The sequence below is a fragment of the Rhinoderma darwinii genome, chromosome 5 (assembly GCF_050947455.1).
Source record: "Rhinoderma darwinii isolate aRhiDar2 chromosome 5, aRhiDar2.hap1, whole genome shotgun sequence".
Lineage (NCBI taxonomy): Eukaryota > Metazoa > Chordata > Amphibia > Anura > Rhinodermatidae > Rhinoderma > Rhinoderma darwinii.
Window position 1 is genome coordinate 341,061,459 of NC_134691.1, and position 23,628 is coordinate 341,085,086.

The window sequence follows — 23,628 nt, forward strand, 5'->3', positions numbered from 1 at the left end:
GTTCGTTACGCAAAAAATAAGTCCCCGCACGGCTTTATTGATGGAAAAATAAAACAGTTCTGGCTCTTAGAATAAGGTAATACCAAAAGTGAATGATTGTTTACAAAACGTATTTTATTGTGTAAATGCCATAAGACATAAAATAAAACTATAAACATCTGGTATCGCCGTAATCGTATCGCCCCGCAGAATAAAGTGAATATGTCATTTATAGCGCACGGTGAACGCTGTAAAAAACATAGAATAAAAAACAATAGTAAAATTGCTGTTTTTTAGTCACCACGCCACCTAAAATTAGAATAAAAACTGATCAAAAAGCCGCATGCACCCCAAGAAAACTACAATGGATTCCTCAAGGTCTCTAGTTTCCAAAAAGGGGTCACTTTTGGGGGGTTTCCACTGTTTTAGCACCACAAGGCCTCTTCAAACCGGACATGGTGCCTAATAAATTTAATTTAATTAATTAAATGTCACCTCTACTTTGCTCTAAATTCCTGTGAAACACCTAAAGGGTTAATAAACTTTCTAAATGCTGTTGTGAATACTTTGAGGGGTCTAGTTTCTGAAATGGGGTGTTTGATGGGGGTGTCTAATATATGGGCCCCTCAAAGCAACTTCAGAACTGAGCTGGAAATTAAAAAATAAAATATAAATGAGGCAATACTTCGCTTCTTACATTATACTGATAATGAGCCGTGCCCACCCCGAGATGACCCCAGTTTTGACCGTTTGTATAAACGGAGACCCCTATTAGACCGTTTCAGTGCCCGGTTTTTCCAGCATTCACCCCCGAGAAGTGTATTTCTATAGATGAATCCCTGGTACATTTTAAAGGGAGGCTTCAATTCCGCCAGTACCTGCCGGGTAGGAGGGCAAGGTATGGCGTGAAGATGTATGAGCTGTGAGAGTGCATCAGGGTATACCTACAAATTTAGGATATATAAAGGGAAGGACACCAGTATTCAGCCCCCAGAATGCCCCCCCCCCCTTACTGGGAGTTAATACAAAAATTGTGTGGGATTTGGTGCACCCACTGCTGGACCAGGGTCACCACCTCTACCTGGATAATTTTTATACCAGCGTCCCGCTCCTCAACTGCCTCGCTTCCAGAAGTCCTGCGGCATGCGGCACTGCTAGAAGTAATCTGAGAGGCCTCCCTAAGACTCTGCAGGGCAAAGCTCAGAAGGGGTGAGAGCAGGGCACAATCTAGCAGCAACATATTGTGTGTCAAGTACAAGACCAGGGAGATGCCACACCAGTACCCATGTACCTGTACGAGGTACCAGTACAGGGACCCCCAAACCAGACTGCATCCTGGACTACAATAGGTACATGGGACGGGTGGACTTGTCAGATCAAGTCCTGAAGCCTTACAGTACTTCTGGAAGCGGGGCCACAGGCATCGTACCAGGGCAACACTTTTTAGGAGAAGTTCCCCAAACTGGCAAGAAGGGAAAAAGTCAAAAGAGGTGCAGAGTCTGCTATAAGAGGGGGATAAGGAAGGACACAATATATCAATGTGACGCGTGTCCCGAAAAAACAGAGCTCTGTATAAAAGAGTGTTTTAAAATTTATCATCTATCCCTTTATTTTTAATTTACCCCAGTTTTATTCGCTCTGATCCACTTCGCACAGCTTACCCCTCCTCATCTTTCCCCTCTGAGCCCTGCTGTATGCCCAGGCAGCTGATAACAGCCACATGTAGGGTATTGCCGTACCCAGGAGAACCAACATTACAGTTTATGAGGTGTATGTCTCCGGTGGCGCATGCTGGGCACAATATTTCGGACACTGAATTGGCATATATGTATAGAAAATTGCAAATTTCACCCTGCACCAACTGCTGCACATTATCTTTTACACAATACCTGTGGGGTCAAAATGCTCACTACACCTCTAGATGAATGCCTTAAGGGGTGTAGATTTTAAAACAGGGTCACTTCTCGGGGGTTTCAACTGTACTGGTACCTTAGGGGCTTCTGCGTACAAGACTTAGCACCAGAAAAGCTCCAGTAGGCAAAATGGTGGTCCTTTCCTTCTGAGCCCTGCCGTGTGCCCAGGCAGCTAATAACAGCCACATGTAGGGTATTGCCGTACCCGGGAGAGCCCACATTACAGTTTATGGGGTGTATGTCTCCGGTGGCACATGCTGGGCACAATATATCGGACACTGACATGGCATATATATAGAAAATTGCAAATCTCACTCTGCACCATCTGCTGCGCATTATCTTTTACACAATACCTGTGGGGTCAAAATGCTCACTACACCTATAGATGAATTCCTTAAGGGGTGTCGTTTTTAAAACGGGGTCACTTCTCGGGGGTTTCAACTGTACTGATACCTCAGGGGCTTCTGCACACATGACTTAGCACCAGAAAATTCCCAGTAGGTCACATGGTGGTCCTTTCCTTCTGAGCCCTCCCATGGGCCCAAACGGCAGTTTATCACCACAAATAGGGTATTGCCACACTCAGGACAAATTGGGCAACAAAATGCGGTATTTTATTCCTTGTGAAAATAAGAAATTTTGAGCCAAAACTACCTCTTATTGGAAAAAATATTTTTTTTTTTAATTCACAGCCCAATTCAAATAAATTCTGTGAAAAAACTGTGGGGTCTAAATGGTCACAACACCCATAAATAAATTCTTTGAGGGGTGTAGTTTCCAAAATGGGGTCACTTCTGGTGGGTTTCCATTGCTTTGATACCTTTGGGGCTCTGCAAATGCGACATGGCACCCGAAAACCAATCCAGCAAAATCTGCACTCCAAAGAACACACAGCGCTCCTTTCCTTCTAATACCTCCCATGGGCCCAAACGGCAGTTTATCATCACAAATGGGGTATTGCCGCACTCAGGAAAAATTGGGCAACAAAATGGGGCATTTTGTTCCCTGTGAAAATAAGAAATTCTGATCAAAAATGACATCTTATTGGAAAAATTTTCATTCTTTTAATTTCACAGCCCAATTCAAATACGCGCTGTGAAAAAACTACAGGGTCAAAATGGTAACAACAACCATAAATGAATTCCTTGAGGGGTGCAGTTTCCAAAATGGGGTCAGTTTTGTGGGATTCCTACTGTTTTGGCACCTCAACACCTCTCCAAACCTGGCATGCTGCCTAAAATATATGCTAATAAAAAAGAAGCACCAAAATGCACTAGGTGCTTCTTTGCTTCTAGGGCTTGTGTTTTAGTCCACGAGCGCACTAGAGCCACATGTGGGACATTTCTAAAAACTGCAGAATCTGGACAATACATATTTAGTAGTGTTTCTCTGGTAAAACCTTCTCTGTTACAGAAAAAAAATAGAATAAAATTGAAATTCAGCAAGAAAAATGAAATTTGCAAATTTCACCTCCACTTTGCTTTAATTCCTGTGAAATGCCTGAAGGGTTAAAAAACTTTCTAAATGCTGTTTTGAATACTTTGAGGGGTCTAGTTTTTAAAATGGGGTGTTTTATGGGGGTTTCTAATACATAGGCCCCTCAAAGCCTCTTCAGAACTGAACAGGTACCTTAAAAAAATGGCTTTTGAAATTTTCTTAAAAATATGAGAAATTGCTGTTCATGTTCTAAGCCTTGTAACGTCCAATAAAAATAAAATAATGCTCTAAAAACTATGCAGATCTAAAGTAGACATATGGGAAATGTGAACTAGTAACTATTTTGGCTGGTATAACCATTTGTTTTAAAAGCAGATGCATTTAAATTCGGAAAAATGCTATTTTTTTAAATTTTTCTCTACATTTTGCAATTTTTCACAAATAAACACCGAATATATCGACCAAATTTTACCACTAACATAAAGCCCAATGTCTCACGAGAAAACAATCTCAGAATCGCTTGGATAGGTTTAAGCATTCCGACATTATTACCACATAAAGTGAAATATGTCAGATTTGAAAAATGGGCTCTGAGCCTTAAGGCCAAAACTAGGCTGCGTCCTTAAGGGGCTAAAGCAACATGTGGGATATTTCTAAAAACGGCAGAATCTGGGCAATAAATATTGAGTTGCGTTTCTCTGGTAAAACCTTCTGTGTTACAGAAAAAAAATTTATTAAAATGGATTTTCCGACAAAAAAAAAAGAAATTTTTAATTCCTGTGAAACACCTAAAGGGTTAAGAAACTTTCTGAATGCTGTTTTGAATACCTTTAGGGGTGCCGTTTTTAAAATTGGGGGACTTTGAGGGCCTTATATAGCAGAAACCCCCCTGAGTCACTTCAGAACTGAACTGGTACCTATAAAAATAGGTTTTGGAAATTTTCTTGAAAATGTGAGAAATTGCTGCTAAAGTTCTAAGCCTTGTAACGTCCTAGAAAAATAAAATAATGTTCAAAAAATTAAGCCAACATAAAGTAGACGTATGGGAAATGTTAATTAGTGACTATTTTGTGTGGTATTACTATAGGTCTTACAAGCAGATATTTAAATTTAGAAAAATGCTAATTTTTGCAAATTTTCCCTAAAGTTTGGTGATTTTCACAATCAAATTTTTCCACTAACAAAGTACAATATGTCACGAGAAAACATTCTCAGAATCGCTTGGATAGGTAAAAGCATTCCGGAGTTATTACCACATAAAGTGACATGTCCGATTTAAAAAAATTCGGCTGCGTTCACAAGGCCAAAACAAGCTCAGTCCTGAAGGGCTTAAACAATTGGCCAGACGAAACCAATATGCGATTCCAGCCTTAGACATTTTTGATAATTGAGGCCCTTTCGTGTTTAAATTCCTCACCATTTTCAAGGTCTTGCTGTCTGACAATATTAGGTCAGAATGGGTTTTTCAGACTTCGCAGTAAGCAGAGATTGTGAAAGTGGAGCGTAAACCGATTAGAAATGCCGGAAAATTAGCGTACAAAATGATTACGCTTTATTTACATCAGACTGGACGAGCCATTTAAAATCCACCTTTTGTTTGGAAAAACATTAATTTTGTAAGAAATCTAATAAAGGTCATGAAAGCGCAATTCCGGAGGTTGACACCCCCCCCCCCTCATATAGAGGTCGTGATAGTAGAATATCAATTCTCTGAATTTTCTCATTTTTGTTTCCCGTGCTCTTAGATTTCCCCAATATTAAACACCTCAGAACACAAAAACTTGAATCCCATCTATCATGTGTCCCTGGAAGTAAATCATCAGGACCATCATTGTGCTTTTCTGAAACGGCGCTCAAAAAATCCCTGCAAAGACAGCACTCACTGATAAAATTCTGTCTACAGTCACCACTAGGGGGAGCTCCTATGGAGAGGCCATCAATATAAAATACACCAAGTGCAGTAAGCTCCCCCTAGTGGTAGCTGCAGGCAGTCCAAATTGTATCATGTGACTACGTACATACATTAAGATATCAGTCCAGATTGAGACTAATCTTTTATATGGCAATTCTAATTTCCTTTTCACCCCGTTTATTATTCCTTCCTTTACCCTACTCCTACTTATAAAATCGTATTCAATCTAGTGTAACATCTGGCCACAGCGTGTACTTGAGATTTTGGTGGGGGTTGTAATGAACACCATGTTCCTCCCCCTTTATTTTATTGGCCACTTTATCCCTAAAAGATGCTATAACTATTGACAGCTTATACTCCACCTCATGGTGTCGTGGTCACGTGAGCGTCAATCATAAAATCTAAAGGCGAACCTCCAGCCATTCGTCTACCATCCAGGCTTCCCCTACCTTCAGTTTGATACTTCCTGTCAGCCATGTTTGCTCATATAAAACGAATATCTCTGATCAGTCGGCCAAGTACAGGGTCTACGGTCACTATGCACCTACCTCTGTCAGCTCTCCCTGGCTACAACCCCAACTGTGCACATCTGGGAACGCCAGAAAGAATTGGCGCTCGTTGTTATGGCCGAGCAAGAGGAACCTAAGTGACATGAACAAGTCAAAAGTGTCAACCAATGAAAAATACTATAAACAGTAACGTATAGTCCTTACACACCTACACCAGGGGTCAGCCGGCCGTGCTGAAACTACAAACCCCAGCGTGCCATTAAAACAAACCCCAGCGTGTCATATCCTGACGTAAATGGAAACAACAAACCCATAAACAGTTAGGCTGGGTTCACACTACCTATTTTCAGACGTAAAAGAGGCGTATTATGCCTCGATTTACGCCTGAAAATACGGCTCCAATACGTCGGCAAACATCTGCCCATTCATTTGAATGGGTTTGCCGACGTACTGTAATTTACGCGTCATTTGACAGCTGTCAAATGACGACGCGTAAAATGACTACCTCGTCAAAGTGCAGGACACTTCTTTGGATGTTTTTGGAGCAGTTTTCTCATAGACTCCAATGAAAACAGCTCCAAAAACGGACATGAAAAACGCGAGTTGCTCAAAAAACGTCTGAAAATCAGGGGCTGTTTTCCCTTGAAACCAGCTCTGTATTTTCAGACGTTTTTGGTCACTACGTGTGCACATACCCTAAAATGCGGTACATACAATACACAAAAACAGTGACCATTGATAGCATGCAATAATATAAAGACAGCCATAGACACCCCCCCCCCCAGAGAACTGGCAGCGAGGCGTGCTGGGTAGCATTTGATTATGGTAGGCGTAAAGGTGCCCATACTCCAAGGTAATCATCAGGGTGAGCGCTCCTCCCAATCATGATTAACGTGGCTGAGCTTGCATGTTTATAATCGGGTGGGTACAAAGGATGGGGCATATTAACCCCTTCCCTCTTTGGCCACTTTTGACCTTCCTGACAGAGCCTCATTTTTCAAATCTGACATGTTTCACTTTATGTGGTAATAACTCCGGAATGCTTTTACCTATCCAAGCGATTCTGAGACTGTTTTCTCGTGACACATTGGACTTTATGTTACTGGCAAAATTTGCCCGATACATTCAGTATTTAATTGTGAAAAACACCAAAATTTAGCGAAAAATTGCAAAAATTAGCATTTTTCTCAATTTAAATGTATCTGCTTGTAAGACAGGCAGTTATACCACACCAAAATGTTGCTAACTAACATCCCCCATATGTCTACTTTATATTGGCATCGTATTTTGATCATCATTTTATTTTTCTAGGACGTTACAAGGCTTAGAACTTTAGCAGCAATTTCTCACATTTTCAAGAAAATTTCAAAATGCTATTTTTACAGGGGCCAGTTTAGTTGTGAAGTGGCTTTAAGGTCCTTAGATATTAGAAACCCCCAATAAGTCACCCCATTTTAAAAACTGCACCCATCAAAGTATTCTAAACAGCATTTAGAAAGTTTCTTAACCCTTTAGACGTTGCGCAGGAATTAAGGCAAAGTAGAGGTGAAATTTACAAAGTTCATTATTTTTTTCCAGAAATTCATTTTGAATCCATTTTTTTTGTACCACGGACTGTTTTACCCAAGAAATGCAACTCAATATTTATTGCCCAGGTTCTGCAGTTTTAGGAAATATCCCACATATGGCCCTAGTGTGCTACTGGACTGAAGCACCGGCCTCCGAAGCAAAGTAGCACCTAGTGGATTTTGGGCCTCCTTTTTATTAGAATATATTTTAGGCACCATATCCGCTTTGAACAGGTCTACTGGAACTAAAACAGTGGAAACCCCCCAAAAGTGACTCCATTTTGGAAACTACACCCCTCGAGGAATTTATCTAGGGGTGTAGCAAGCATTTTGACCGGCCAGTTTTTTTGCAAAAATTTTTGGAACTAGGCCATGAAAATGAAAATCTACATTTTTTCAAATAAAATGTAGGTTTAGTTAATTTTTTTTCATTTCCAAAAGAACTAAAGTAGAAAAAGCACCACAACATTTGTAGAGCAATTTCTCCCGAGTAAAACAATACCCCACATGTGGTAATAAACGATTGTTTGGACACACGGCAGGGCTTAGAATGGAAAGTGCGCCACTTGGCTCTTGGAGCTCAAATTTAGCAGGAATGGTTTGCGGAGGCCATGTCACATTTGCAAAGCCCCTGAGGTGACAAAACAGTGGAAACCCCTAACAAGTGACCCCATTTTGGAAACTATACCCCTCGAGGAATTTATCTAGGGGTGTAGCAAGCATTTTGACCGGCCAGTTTTTTTGCAAAAATTTTTGGAACTAGGTCATGAAAATGAAAATCTACATTTTTTCAAATAAAATGTAGGTTTAGCTAATTTTTTTTCATTTCCAAGAAAACTAAAGTAGAAAAAGCACCACAACATTTGTAGAGCAATTTCTCCCGAGTAAAACAATACCCCACATGTGGTAATAAACGGCTGTTTGGACACACGGCAGGGCTTAGAAGGGAAAGAGCGCCATTTGGCTCTTGGAGCTCAAATTTAGCAGGAATGGTTTGCGGAGGCCATGTCACATTTGCAAAGCCCCTGAGGGGACAAAACAGTGGAAACCCCCAACAAGTGACCCCATTTTGGAAACTATACCCCTTGAGGAAATTATCTAGGGGTATAGTGAGCATTTTGACCCCACAGGTTTTTTGAAGAAATTATTGCAAGTAGGCTGTGAAAATGAAAATCTACATTTTTTCAAATAAAATGTAGGTTTAGCTAATTTTTTTTCATTTCCACAAGAACTAAAGGAGAAAAAGCACCATAAAATTTGTAAAGAAATTTCTCCCGAGTAAAACAATACCCCACATGTGGTAATAAACGGCTGTTTGGACACACGGCGAGGCTGAGAAGGGAAAGAGCGCCATTTGGCTTTTGGAACTCAAATTTAGCAGGAATGGTTTGCGGAGGCCATGTCGCATTTGCAAAGCTCCTGAGGGGACAAATCAGTGGAAACCCCCAACTAGTGACCCCATTTTGGAAACTACACCCCATGAGGAAATTATCTAGGGATGTAGCAAGCATTTTGACCAGCCAGTTTTTTTACAGAACTTATTGTAAGTAGGCCGTAAAAATGAAAATCTACATTTTTTCAAAGAAAATGTAGGTTTAGGTATTTTTTTTTTCATTTCCACAAGGACTGAAGGAGAAAAAGCACCGCAACATTTGTAAAGCAACTTCTCCCGAGTAAAACAATACCCCACATGTGGTCACAAACATCTGTTTGGACACACGGTAGGGCTCAGAATGGAAGGAGCACCATTTGGATTTTGGAATGGTTTCTGGGTGTCATGTCATATTTGCTGAGCCCCTGTAGTACTAGTACAGTGGAAACACCCCAAAAGTGACTCCATTTGGGAAACTGCACCCCCTGAGGAATCATCTAGGGGTATAGTGAAAATTTTGATCCCAAAGGTTTTTTGCTGAATTAATTAGAATTAAGCCATGAAAATGAAAATTTTTTTTTTTTCCAACAAGATGTCGTTTTAGATACACATTTTTCATTTTTGCAAGGAATAGAGAAGAAAAAGCACCCCAACATTTGTAAAGTAATTTCTCCCGAGTACAGTAACGCCCCATATGTGGTTATAATCGGCTGTTTACGTATATGGGAGCATTCAGAAGAAAAGGAGCGGTATTTATCTTTTGGAGCGTAGATTTTGCTGGAATGGTTTGTGGACGCCATGTTGCATTTGCAAAACCCCTGATGTACCAAACAAAAGTGACTCCGTTTTGGAAACTACACCCCTAAAGGCATTTATCAAGGGGTGTAGTGACAATTTAGACTCCACAGGTGTTTTTCAGAAATGAATACGCAGTGGATTGTGCAAAGTGAAAATTGCAATTTCTCCACTGATCTGCCCATTCACCGCACAATATGTTGTGCTCCTAGAGAATCTTACCCCATAAATTGTTAAGCAGGTTCTCCCGGGTATGGTAATGCCTTACTTGTGGCCATAAATTGCTGTTTGGGCACACTGTAGGGCTAAGAAGGGAAAGACCGCCATTTTGAGCATGGATTTTGCTTGGTAATAGTTCTGTTTGGGGTTTTGCTGGTATTTCCGTTTATAATGTGGTGGCATATGTAATCTGTGCGGAGTCCATCAGGGTATATGTAATCTGTGCGGAGAACATCAGGGTATATGTAATCTGTGCGGAGTACATCAGGGTATATGTAATCTGTGCGGAGTACATCAGGGTATATGTAATCTGTGCGGAGTACATCAGGGCATAATAAGAGGGTATAATAATGGGGTAAATAATACAATTATCCATAGATGTGTGTTACGCTGTGAAGCGATCCGTTATGCACAGGCCGGTGTCACACTGATAAACGGTTTTCTTTCTTATCCCCCTTTTGTAACACTCTTTACACTGCACCTTTTGGGGACTTTTTCTCCTTCGTAGTTTGGGAAATATTACTGGGAAAGTTTTGCGCTGGTATAATACGGGCGCCCTCGCTTCCAGCGGATGTGCTATGTCCCTTCCCTTTCCTAGTTCCTAAATCCTGGGGCCCTGAAACTGAAGGAATGTTCCCCTCAGGCCTGCGCATTGAGATGTTTTTCATCACCGCATTACTAGTGCCGTAACTTTTTTATTTTTCAGTAGATTGAGCGGTGTGCGGGCTTGTTTTTTGCGAGACGGGCTGTAGATTTTATTGGTACCATTTTAGAACACATACGACTTTTTGATCACTTTTTATTTCATTTTTTGGTAAAGGAAATTACCAAAAACAAGCAATTCTGGAATAGTTTTTTGTTTTTTTTATCGGCATCCACAGTGTGCCCTAAATTACATGTTAGCTTTATTCTGCGGGTCGATACGATTACGGCGATACCAGATTTATATAGTTTTTTTTATGTATTGCGGCTTTTGCACAATAAAATCACTTTTTTTATAAAATCATTTGTTTTCTGTGTCGACATTCTAAGACCCATAACTTTATTATTTTTGCGTGCACAAAGCGGTGTCAGGGATTATTTTTTGCGGGACGGATTGTCATTTTTTATTAGTACTATTTTGGAGTAAATGTGACTTTTTGATCACTTTTTATAGCATTTTTTGGAAGGAGACGTGACCTAAAAACAAAGATTCTGGCGCTGTTTTTCATGGTTTTTTTTTACCGCGTTCACCGTGCAGTATAAATTACATAATAGTTTTGTAGTTTGGGTCGTTACGGACGCGGCGATACCAATTATGTATAGTTTTTTTGATTTTTACGGTTTTTCCCATAATAAATGACTTACTATGGGAAAAAAGTCAGTTTAGCTTTATTTTTATTTGAAATGTGTGTTTTTATTGTTTTACCACATTTTTATTAACTTTTTTTACTTGTCCCACTAGGGGACATGAGGGCCTGATGCCCCGATCGCTACTCTAATACACTGCACTACATACGTAGTGCAGTGTATTAGCGCTGTCAGTTATTCACTGACAGCAAGCCTATGAGGACACGCCGCAGGCGGGTCCTCATCGGCTCCCGTACAAGGCAGACTCGGACGCCATTTTCTGGCGTCCGATTGCCACAGCAACCCAGCGATTGCATCACTGGGTTGCCGATCGGGTGAAAACCTATCAGATGCTGCGCTCTATTGAGCGCAGCATCTGAGGGGTTAATCTGCCGGATCGGAGAATAGCTCCGGTCCTGGCAGTTACAGGAGGGTGCCAGCTGTATAATACAGCTGTCACCCCGCGGTGATGGTGCCGGCTCTGCTCCTGAGCCCGCACCATCACTGCGCCGTATATATACGGCGCTTTGCGGGAAGCACCTCCCGACAGCGCCGTATATATACGGCGGATGTCGGGAAGGGGTTAAGATACAGATCCTTCTTTTCCCCCCAGAGCTGTCGTTTGAGAAGAGTCCGGAGACCTTGATGCACTTTAAATGGTCAGCCGGTCTGCCCGTAATTGGCAGGTTGGGTCGACCTTTACGGTTTGCTTTGGAAACGTTGAAAAAACAAACAAGATTTGTAAAAAAAAACAACTATAGCAACTTTATTGACATAAATCCTGATTTGTATCCAGATGACTGAAAATGCACTTTAATGTTTAGAAGAACGTTCACATACAGTATTCCGAATACTGATTACGTGGAGATTTTATTAAAAACTGAACGGACGCGAGACGGAACATTCTTGTTATCTCGTGTGAACTGAAACATTATTTACACTTCCTGAACTTTAAAAAAAAAACAAAAACAAAGTCTTCCACCCGCTGGTTAATATATAACGAACGGCTGCTAGTGTAAAACTCCGGTAGAGGCGGCGCCGCCGATGAGTGAAAGGCATCAAACTCTGCTGCAGAGTGTAGGAGAAAGGGACAAGATGGCGGTAACGACTATGGATGCCAACGAGCAACAAGGATGAAGAAGTTTCTGAAGACTTGTGGTCATTATCACAAGTTCATGCTGCTCCTTCATCCCACCCCCGAGGCGTCTCCATTCTGTAGTCACCCTAAACACTCCCCACCATCAGCCCTTGGTAGTAGTCCAGTTTCATCCTTCCTCCATGTTCCAGATCCTTGCAGCTTGACTTGTTTCCAGAGAAGTGACCCCCCTCCCCCCATAGTACTTTGCGTTCTACTATCTACAATAGGGGCAAGTCCAGCATTTTTATGTTCACCAATTGGCATGCAGCAATCTCTGAGACCCCCGAAGTGTGGATAATTATATTCATGGCGTGTGACATCCCTTTCAGTAGTTCATGGCGGACATGTAGTGAAGAAGATACCGCCAATGATGACCATCGGGAGGCCAGCTGGAAGAGTTACGGGGCTCCGATTGAAAATTAAAAACTGCGTGTAAAAGCAACTAATTAAAGGGTTTTGGCCTCTCCGAATTCTGCATGTTGTGCACCCGGATGTGGGCCATCAATGTTTCCTCTTTGTTGAAGCTCCTCTCGCATTGGCTGCATGGGAAGGGTTTGTCGGGGGCATGAGTGCTCTGGTGGGCCACCAATTGGGTTTTCAAGAAGAAGCTCTCGCTACATTGGGTGCACTTGAAGGGCTTAGTGTCTGTGTGCACTCCCTCGTGAGTGATGAGCAGGGACTTGTCATTGAAGCTCTTCTCGCAGTGCCGGCACTTGTAGGGCTTGGGCTTTAGGTGGCACTCCCCGTGGGCTTCCAGGCTGCTGCGGTTGGGGAACCATTTGTTGCAATGGTTGCATTTCTGAGGCTTCTCCCCGGTGTGGGTTCTCTTGTGGGCGACGAGGAGAGAATGGTCGTTGAATTTCTTTTCGCACTGGTCGCAATGGTAGGGTTTCCCTTCTCGATGGATGTTGCTGTGAGCTGCGAGCAGCGCTGGCTTGGAGAAACTCTCTTCGCACAAGGAACAGGGATAGGCGAGTTTTCCAGTGTGGATTCTTTGATGGGCTTCCAGTATGGATTTGTCTCGAAACCTTTTCTCACAGTAGTTGCACTGATGAGGTTTCTCATCCAGGGGGAGGAGGGGGCTGCTGCTGCCACTCGAATTGGAGCTTTCAGTCGGGATTCTAATAGTCACTGGAATTTCAATATGATTGTTAGGTTGGTGCATCCTCCGATGCACCATCAGGTCGATCTTGGAGACGAAACGGGCGTTGCAGACTTCACACACATTGTTCTTCTCGGCTTTGTGAATCTTGCGGTGGGCTTCCAGGGAGGCACTGTGCTTGAAGCACTTCTCGCACTCATTGCAATAATACTGTCTGCGTCTTCTCAGGTTTCTTCCATGGGTAGGAGGAGAGTAATCGCTGTCTTCATCGTCCTCTTCAAGGCTTTCCTCATCCAGGTCGTCATCGAGAGGAACAAAGTCGTCGTCCTTACGTGACTTTTTCACCGGCCTTCTCTTCTCCTCCTCCTCCTCTTCCGGGTCAGGCTCAATATAGACGTCAATGGTTTCTACATGGGTAGGACTATCATCCATTTTGGGTGGATTTCAGACTTGCTTCCTGACTATTGCTTCTATATAGTCTGTCGAAAGTAGAAAAAAAATAAACAAAACAGTGGTTTATTCTGGAAATCTCTCGCACATTTCCCCTCTCTTACAAATCAGAGGATGTGATTGTCATATTTAGGGGGTTTCTAATACAGGGGTGAGGTGAGACGTTACACATCTAATCACCGCCTGCTACTAATACCATTTGTCAACTGTGATTATATGAAGACGTGAATCTGCCAAGCGTCTACTTTGCGTAAATATACGGGTGTGGCGGAGGGACAAGGTGATTTTTTTTATTTCATCATTCAGGTTTTATGTCAAGTGTGAAAATTGTTAAAGCAGTGAAAGGGTTAAAGGATATTTTAAAAGAATCAGTCAGGTTTTTTAGAAAACTCTTAATAAACGTGCTCCATTGGATTTGCAGGTGAACAGAAAAGGGTGGTCAGGAATATACTCACCAGTAACAATCAATAGAGATCACAGCACCGATCTAAATGCCACCTGAGCAAAGAAAGGAGACGGATATTAGACAACGGCCACTGTATACATAAACATAGTACAGCAGATATAAAGCATGTAATGTGTATGTACACAGTGACTCCACCAGCAGAATAATGAGTGCAGCTCTGGAGTATAATACAGGATGTAACTCAGGATCAGTACAGGATAAGTAATGTAATGTATGTACACAGTGACTCCACCAGCAGAATAGTGAGTGCAGCTCTGGAGTATAATACAGGATATAACTCAGGATCAGTACAGGATAAGTAATGTAATGTATGTACACAGTGACTCCACCCGCAGAATAGTGAGTGCAGCTCTGGAGTATAATACAGGATGTAACTCAGGATCAGTACAGGATAAGTAATGTAATGTACACAGTGACTCCACCAGCAGAATAGCAAGTACAGCTCTGGAGTATAATACAGGATGTAACTCAGGATCAGTACAGGATAAGTAATGTAATGTATGTACACAGTGACTGCACCAGCACAATAGTGAATACAGCTCTGGAGTATAATACAGGATATAACTCAGGATCAGTACAGGATTAGTAATGTAATGTATGTACACAGTGACTCTACCAGCAGAATAGTGAGTGCAGCTCTGGAGTATTATATAGGATGTTACTCAGGATCAGTACAGGATAAGTAATGTAATGTATGTACACAGTGACTCTACCAGCAGAATAGTGAGTGCAGCTCTGGAGTATAATACAGGATGTAACTCAGGATCAGTACAGGATAAGTAATGTATGTACACAGTAACTCCACCAGCAGAATAGTGAGCGCAGCTCTGGAGTATAATACAGGATGTAACTCAGGATCAGTACAGGATAAGTAATGTAATGTATGTACACAGTGACTCCACCAGCAGAATAGTGATTGCAGCTCTGGAGTATAATACAGGATGTAACTCAGGATCAGTACAGGATAAGTAATGTAATGTATGTACACAGTGACTCTACCAGCAGAATAGTGAGCGCAGCTCTGGAGTATAATACAGGATGTAACTCAGGATCAGTAATGTAATATATGTACACAGTGACTCCACCAGCAGAATAGTGAGTGTAGCTCTGGAGTATAATACAGGATGTAACTCAGGATCAGTATAGGATAAGTAATGTAATGTATGTACACCGTGACTCCACCAGCAGAATAGTGAGTGCAGCTCTGGAGTATAATACATGATGTAACTCAGGATCAGTACAGGATAAGTAATGTATGTACACAGTGACTATCAGTACGGTTTGTCATCACTTCCGTATCATAGAAGTCAAACCCCCAGAACACCCAACGATTCTGAGAACTTAGGGTCGCGGCGCTATTCTAATGCTACAGATTCTTTCCTGTGGCCCCTCCCATACAACTGTTGTGCAGGTTACTCCCAACAAAGTCTCCTGAATGACGTTGTGCTGCAGTTCTTTATCCGGCAGGTGGACAGGAGAGGACAGATAGTCCTGCTCCCAGGTGAGAAGTGGTTACAATTAAACCAGTCTAGACAATGCTCTATGAGATAAATACATCATCAGCTGACCGTTTGTTGCAATATATCAGTCTGGACTCCCGGCTTTTAAGATCACAGAGTATTACTTAGACGAGGGGTGCACGTGGCCTGGGATGCCGCTCTCACACCCACATATTTACTGACTCCTCGCTGTTTGGCCCTCCAAACAGAAAGATGAGGTGTGATAGTTGTAACAGGGGGGGGGGTGTGGAGTAACGGGGGAGGGGGGGGGGGGGGGGGTGTGGAGTAACGGGGGGGGGGGGGTGTGGAGTAACGGGGGGGTGTGTGGTGGAGTAACGGGGGGGGTGTGTGTGGAGTAACGGGGAGAACTATGGGGGCATTATACTGTGCGGGGGCCACTATGGGGGCATTATACTGTGCGGGGGCCACTATGGGGGCATTATACTGTGCGGGGGCCACTATGGGGGCATTATACTGTGCGGGGGCCACTATGGGGGCATTATAGTGTGCGGGGACCACTATGGGGGCATTATACTGTGTGGGGACCACTATGGGGGCATTATACTGTGTGGGGACCACTATGGGGGCATTATACTGTGTGGGGACCACTATGGGGGCATTATACTGTGTGGGGACCACTATGGGGGCATTATACTGTGTGGGGACCACTATGGGGGCATTATACTGTGTGGGGACCACTATGGGGGCATTATACTGTGTGGGGGCCACTATACTGTGTGGGGACCACTATGGGGGCATTATACTGTGTGGGGACCACTATGGGGGCATTATACTGTGTGGGGACCACTATGGGGGCATTATACTGTGTGGGGACCACTATGGGGGCATTATACTGTGTGGGGACCACTATGGGGGCATTATACTGTGTGGGGACCACTATGGGGGCATTATACTGTGTGGGGACCACTATGGGGGCATTATACTGTGTGGGGACCACTACGGGGGCATTATACTGTGTGGGGACCACTACGGGGGCAATATACTGTGTGGGGACCACTACGGGGGCATTATACTGTGTGGGGACCACTACGGGGGCATTATACTGTGTGGGGACCACTACGGGGGCATTATACTGTGTGGGGACCACTACGGGGGCATTATAGTGTGTGGGGGCCACTACGGGGGCATTATACTGTGTGGGGGCCACTATGGGGGCATTATACTGTGTGGGGGCCACTATGGGGGCATTATACTGTGTGGGGGCCTACTATGGGGGCATTATACTGTGTGGGGGCCAGTATGGGGGCATTATACTGTGTGGGGGCATTATACTGTGTGGGGACCACTATGGGGGCATTATACTGTGTGGGGGCCAGTATGGGGGCATTATACTGTGTGGGGACCACTATGGGGGCATTATACTGTGTGGGGACCACTATGGGGGCATTATACTGTGTGGGGGCCAGTATGGGGGCATTATACTGTGTGGGGACCACTATGGGGGCATTATACTGTGTGGGGGCCAGTATGGGGGCATTATACTGTGTGGGGACCACTATGGGGGCATTATACTGTGTGGGGACCACTATGGGGGCATTATACTGTGTGGGGGCCAGTATGGGGGCATTATACTGTGTGGGGACCACTATGGGGGCATTATACTGTGTGGGGACCACTACGGGGGCATTATACTGTGTGGGGACCACTACGGGGGCATTATACTGTGTGGGGACCACTACGGGGGCATTATAGTGTGTGGGGGCCACTACGGGGGCATTATACTGTGTGGGGGCCACTATGGGGGCATTATACTGTGTGGGGGCCACTATGGGGGCATTATACTGTGTGGGGGCCTACTATGGGGGCATTATACTGTGTGGGGGCCAGTATGGGGGCATTATACTGTGTGGGGGCATTATACTGTGTGGGGACCACTATGGGGGCATTATACTGTGTGGGGGCCAGTATGGGGGCATTATACTGTGTGGGGACCACTATGGGGGCATTATACTGTGTGGGGACCACTATGGGGGCATTATACTGTGTGGGGGCCAGTATGGGGGCATTATACTGTGTGGGGACCACTATGGGGGCATTATACTGTGTGGGGGCATTATACTGTGTGGGGACCACTATGGGGGCATTATACTGTGTGGGGACCACTATGGGGGCATTATACTGTGTGGGGACCACTATGGGGGCATTATACTGTGTGGGGACCACTATGGGGGCAATATACTGTGGGGTCAGTGTCAGGGTTTATTATATACATTAGTATAAAGGAAGCTCAGGGGATAAATATTAATTCATTGGTGTAGCATGCAAGAAGGGGTGTGGCCTAAATAATCGTTCAATAATAGTAATCGAGGTTACGTGTTCAATTAATCGTGATTTTTGATTTAGGTCATAATCGCCCGGTCCTGGGGAGGGGGGGGGGGTAATACTGGGGAGGAATATTTGGGGGCAGTTGAACATTTCTACATTGTCACCTGGGGTCTTAGGCTTCGTTCACATCTCCGTCAGGGGAACCAATGAACAGAACCCTGGAAAACCAACGCAAACCAGAGGTTTCAATGGTGACGGATCCGGTGCAGATGGTTTCCATTTGTCACCGTCGTTTTGACTGAATCAATAGGTAACGATTGATTCCTCCGCAACATATGGAGGAAGGGGGATGTAGCATTATTATGGGGGTCTGAGGACGTATCATTATTATTATGGGGGTCTGAGGCCGCATCATTATTATTATTATGGGGGTCTGAGGCCGCATCATTATTATTATTATGGGGGTCTGAGGCCGCATCATTATTATTATGGGGGTCTGAGGCCGCATCATTATTATTATTATGGGGGTCTGAGGCCGCATCATTATTATTATGGGGGTCTGAGGCCGCATCATTATTATTATTATGGGGGTCTGAGGCAGCATGATTACGGGGGGTCTGAGGCCGCCCGATTACGGGGGGTCTGAGGCCGCCCGATTACGGGGGGTCTGAGGCCGCCCGATTACGGGGGGTCTGAGGCCGCCCGATTACGGGGGGTCTGAGGCCGCCCGATTACGGGGGGTCTGAGGCCGCCCGATTACGGGGGGTCTGAGGCCGCCCGATTACGGGGGGTCTGAGGCCGCCCGATTACGGGGGGTCTGAGGCCGCCCGATTACGGGGGGTCTGAGGCCGCCCGATTACGGGGGGTCTGAGGCCGCCCGATTACGGGGGGTCTGAGGCCGCCCGATTACGGGGGGTCTGAGGCCGCCCGATTACGGGGGGTCTGAGGCCGCCCGATTACGGGGGGTCTGAGGCCGCCCGATTACGGGGGGTCTGAGGCCGCCCGATTACGGGGGGTCTGAGGCCGCCCGATTACGGGGGGTATGAGGCCGCCCGATTACGGGGGGTATGAGGCCGCCCGATTACGGGGGGTATGAGGCCGCCCGATTACGGGGGGTATGAGGCCGCCCGATTACGGGGGGTATGAGGCCGCCCGATTACGGGGGGTATGAGGCCGCCCGATTACGGGGGGTATGAGGCCGCCCGATTACGGGGGGTATGAGGCCGCCCGATTACGGGGGGTATGAGGCCGCCCGATTACGGGGGGTATGAGGCCGCCCGATTACGGGGGGTATGAGGCCGCCCGATTACGGGGGGTATGAGGCCGCCCGATTACGGGGGGTATGAGGCCGCCCGATTACGGGGGGTATGAGGCCGCCCGATTACGGGGGGTATGAGGCCGCCCGATTACGGGGGGTATGAGGCCGCCCGATTACGGGGGGTATGAGGCCGCCCGATTACGGGGGGTATGAGGCCGCCCGATTACGGGGGGTATGAGGCCGCCCGATTACGGGGGGTATGAGGCCGCCCGATTACGGGGGGTATGAGGCCGCCCGATTACGGGGGGTATGAGGCCGCCCGATTACGGGGGGTATGAGGCCGCCCGATTACGGGGGGTATGAGGCCGCCCGATTACGGGGGGTATGAGGCCGCCCGATTACGGGGGGTATGAGGCCGCCCGATTACGGGGGGTATGAGGCCGCCCGATTACGGGGGGTATGAGGCCGCCCGATTACGGGGGGTATGAGGCCGCCCGATTACGGGGGGTATGAGGCCGCCCGATTACGGGGGGTATGAGGCCGCCCGATTACGGGGGGTATGAGGCCGCCCGATTACGGGGGGTATGAGGCCGCCCGATTACGGGGGGTATGAGGCCGCCCGATTACGGGGGGTATGAGGCCGCCCGATTACGGGGGGTATGAGGCCGCCCGATTACGGGGGGTATGAGGCCGCCCGATTACGGGGGGTATGAGGCCGCCCGATTACGGGGGGTATGAGGCCGCCCGATTACGGGGGGTATGAGGCCGCCCGATTACGGGGGGTATGAGGCCGCCCGATTACGGGGGGTATGAGGCCGCCCGATTACGGGGGGTATGAGGCCGCCCGATTACGGGGGGTATGAGGCCGCCCGATTACGGGGGGTATGAGGCCGCCCGATTACGGGGGGTATGAGGCCGCCCGATTACGGGGGGTATGAGGCCGCCCGATTACGGGGGGTATGAGGCCGCCCGATTACGGGGGGTATGAGGCCGCCCGATTACGGGGGGTATGAGGCCGCCCGATTACGGGGGGTATGAGGCCGCCCGATTACGGGGGGTATGAGGCCGCCCGATTACGGGGGGTATGAGGCCGCCCGATTACGGGGGGTATGAGGCCGCCCGATTACGGGGGGTATGAGGCCGCCCGATTACGGGGGGTATGAGGCCGCCCGATTACGGGGGGTATGAGGCCGCCCGATTACGGGGGGTATGAGGCCGCCCGATTACGGGGGGTATGAGGCCGCCCGATTACGGGGGGTATGAGGCCGCCCGATTACGGGGGGTATGAGGCCGCCCGATTACGGGGGGTATGAGGCTGCCCGATTACGGGGGTCTGAGGCTGCATCATTATTATGGGGGTCTGAGGCTGCATCATTATTATGGGGGTCTGAGGCTGCATCATTATTATGGGGGTCTGAGGCTGCATCATTATTATGGGGGTCTGAGGCTGCATCATTATTATGGGGGTCTGAGGCTGCATCATTATTATGGGGGTCTGAGGCTGCATCATTATTATGGGGGTCTGAGGCTGAATCATTATTATGGGGGTCTGAGGCTGCATCATTATTATGGGGGTCTGAGGCTGCATCATTATTATGGGGGGGGTCTGAGGCTGCATCATTATTATGGGGGTCTGAGGCTGCATCATTATTATGGGGGGTCTGAGGCTGCATCATTATTATGGGGGGTCTGAGGCTGCATCATTATTATGGGAGTCTGAGGCTGCATCATTATTATGGGGGTCTGAGGCTGCATCATTATTATGGGGGTCTGAGGCTGCATCATTATTATGGGGGTCTGAGGCTGCATCATTATTATGGGGGTCTGAGGCTGCATCATTATTATGGGGGTCTGAGGCTGCATCATTATTATGGGGGTCTGAGGCTGCATCATTATTATGGGGGTCTGAGGCTGCATCATTATTATGGGGGTCTGAGGCTGCATCATTATTATGGGGGTCTGAGGCTGCATCATTATTATGGGGGTCTGAGGCTGCATCATTATTATGGGGGTCTGAGGCTGCATCATTATTATGGGGGTCTGAGGCTGCATCATTATTATGGGGGTCTGAGGCTGCATCATTATTATGGGGGTCTGAGGCTGCATCATTATTATGGGGGTCTGAGGCTGCATCATTATTATGGGGGTCTGAGGCTGCATCATTATTATGGGGGTCTGAGGCTGCATCATTATTATGGGGGGTCTGAGGCTGCATCATTATTATGGGGGTCTGAGGCTGCATCATTATTATGGGGGTCTGAGGCTGCATCATTATTATGGGGGTCTGAGGCTGCATCATTATTATGGGGGTCTGAGGCTGCATCATTATTATGGGGGTCTGAGGCTGCATCATTATTATGGGGGTCTGAGGCTGCATCATTATTATGGGGGTCTGAGGCTGCATCATTATTATGGGGGTCTGAGGCTGCATCATTATTATGGGGGTCTGAGGCTGCATCATTATTATGGGGGTCTGAGGCTGCATCATTATTATGGGGGTCTGAGGCTGCATCATTATTATGGGGGTCTGAGGCTGCATCATTATTATGGGGGTCTGAGGCTGCATCATTATTATGGGGGTCTGAGGCTGCATCATTATTATGGGGGGTCTGAGGCTGCATCATTATTATGGGGGTCTGAGGCTGCATCATTATTATGGGGGGTCTGAGGCTGCATCATTATTATGGGGGTCTGAGGCTGCATCATTATTATGGGGGTCTGAGGCTGCATCATTATTATGGGGGTCTGAGGCTGCATCATTATTATGGGGGTCTGAGGCTGCATCATTATTATGGGGGTCTGAGGCTGCATCATTATTATGGGGGTCTGAGGCTGCATCATTATTATGGGGGTCTGAGGCTGCATCATTATTATGGGGGTCTGAGGCTGCATCATTATTATGGGGGTCTGAGGCTGCATCATTATTATGGGGGTCTGAGGCTGCATTATTATTATGGGGGGTCTGAGGCTGCATCATTATTATGGGGGGTCTGAGGCTGCATCATTATTATGGGGGGGGGGGGGTCTGAGGCTGCATCATTATTATGGGGGCCTGAGGCTGCATTATTATGGGGGGGCATGAGGCTGCATTATTATGGGGGTATGAGGCTGCATCATTATTATGGGGGCCTGAGGCTGCATCATTATTATGGGGGTCTGAGGCTGCATTATTATGGGGGTATGAGGCTGCATTATTATGGGGGTATGAGGCTGCATTATTATGGGGGTATGAGGCTGCATTATTATGGGGGTATGAGGCTGCATTATTATGGGGGTATGAGGCTGCATTATTATGGGGGTATGAGGCTGCATTATTATGGGGGTATGAGGCTGCATTATTATGGGGGTATGAGGCTGCATTATTATGGGGGGTCTGAGGCTGCATTATTATGGGGGGTCTGAGGCTGCATTATTATGGGGGGTCTGAGGCTGCATTATTATGGGGGGTCTGAGGCTGCATTATTATGGGGGGGGTCTGAGGCTGCATTATTATGGGGGTCTGAGGCTGCATTATTATGGGGGTCTGAGGCTGCATTATTATGGGGGTCTGAGGCTGCATTATTATGGGGGGGGGGTCTGAGGCTGCATTATTATGGGGGGGGTCTGAGGCTGCATCATTATGGGGGTCTGAGGCTGCAGGGATCTATCACACACAGTTCCCGCCTCCCTCATGCCCCCCCCCTGCAGCCTCCACATATACCCGGCCTCCAGCTGCGGTCTCTCTTTGTCACAACCCTCCGTTCCCCAAGTCTACGCCGCCCCCAAACCTCAGCCTCCTCACTAGATCCCTCCACCGCTTGTCAGGGCCTTGCTCCCCGCTCTTTATTCAGGCGGACGCAGTGCCCGGGCTCGGAGCGCCCTGTACAGGGTGATATACCGCCCCGATACCGGGCGCCAGAGTCCGGGGAACAAGAGTCTGTGCGACAAGCGGCATCTCCCGGTCACCCACCCGGCGAGCGGCGTCCTCGGAACACAGGGGCGATGATGATGAAGCGCCAAAGAGAGCGGCAGCAGAGAGAAAGGTCCCGGATGTGACGACACAGCACGTAACCTGCGGCGTGACGTCACACCATGCCCCGCCCCCCGCAGCTCTGTGTGTGAGGAGACTGAGGCGGCGGCCCCGGCCCCACACAGAGGAAAGTGACTGAAATAACGAGGACACGGTCACCGCATAATAATAATAACACTGATAATTATATAATGTCGTGATAGTACAAGAACACAGCGTGTAAGAAGACAACAACCCCCAGTATATGTAATACTATCACACCAGTCATCCATTATATCACTATAATAACCCAGCAGTCACCAGTTATATCACTATAATACTATAATAACCCAGCAGTCACCAGTTATATCACTATAATACTATAATAACCCAGCAGTCACCAGTTAT

At 46.6% G+C, this 23,628-nt stretch overlaps 1 protein-coding gene across 1 annotated transcript; it reads right to left on the reverse strand.

Annotated features, from left to right (window-relative positions):
- Positions 1 to 11,771: 11,771 nt before the first annotated feature.
- Positions 11,772 to 23,278, reverse strand: LOC142653086 (uncharacterized). The gene is made up of 3 exons (XM_075828794.1): positions 23,182 to 23,278; positions 14,179 to 14,221; positions 11,772 to 13,752 (listed from the first exon to the last, which is right to left on the reverse strand). Exon 3 carries the CDS (start codon positions 13,703 to 13,705, stop codon positions 12,614 to 12,616), a length of 1,092 nt encoding a protein of 363 aa, XP_075684909.1. The 5' UTR covers positions 13,706 to 13,752; positions 14,179 to 14,221; positions 23,182 to 23,278; the 3' UTR covers positions 11,772 to 12,613.
- Positions 23,279 to 23,628: the final 350 nt, after the last annotated feature.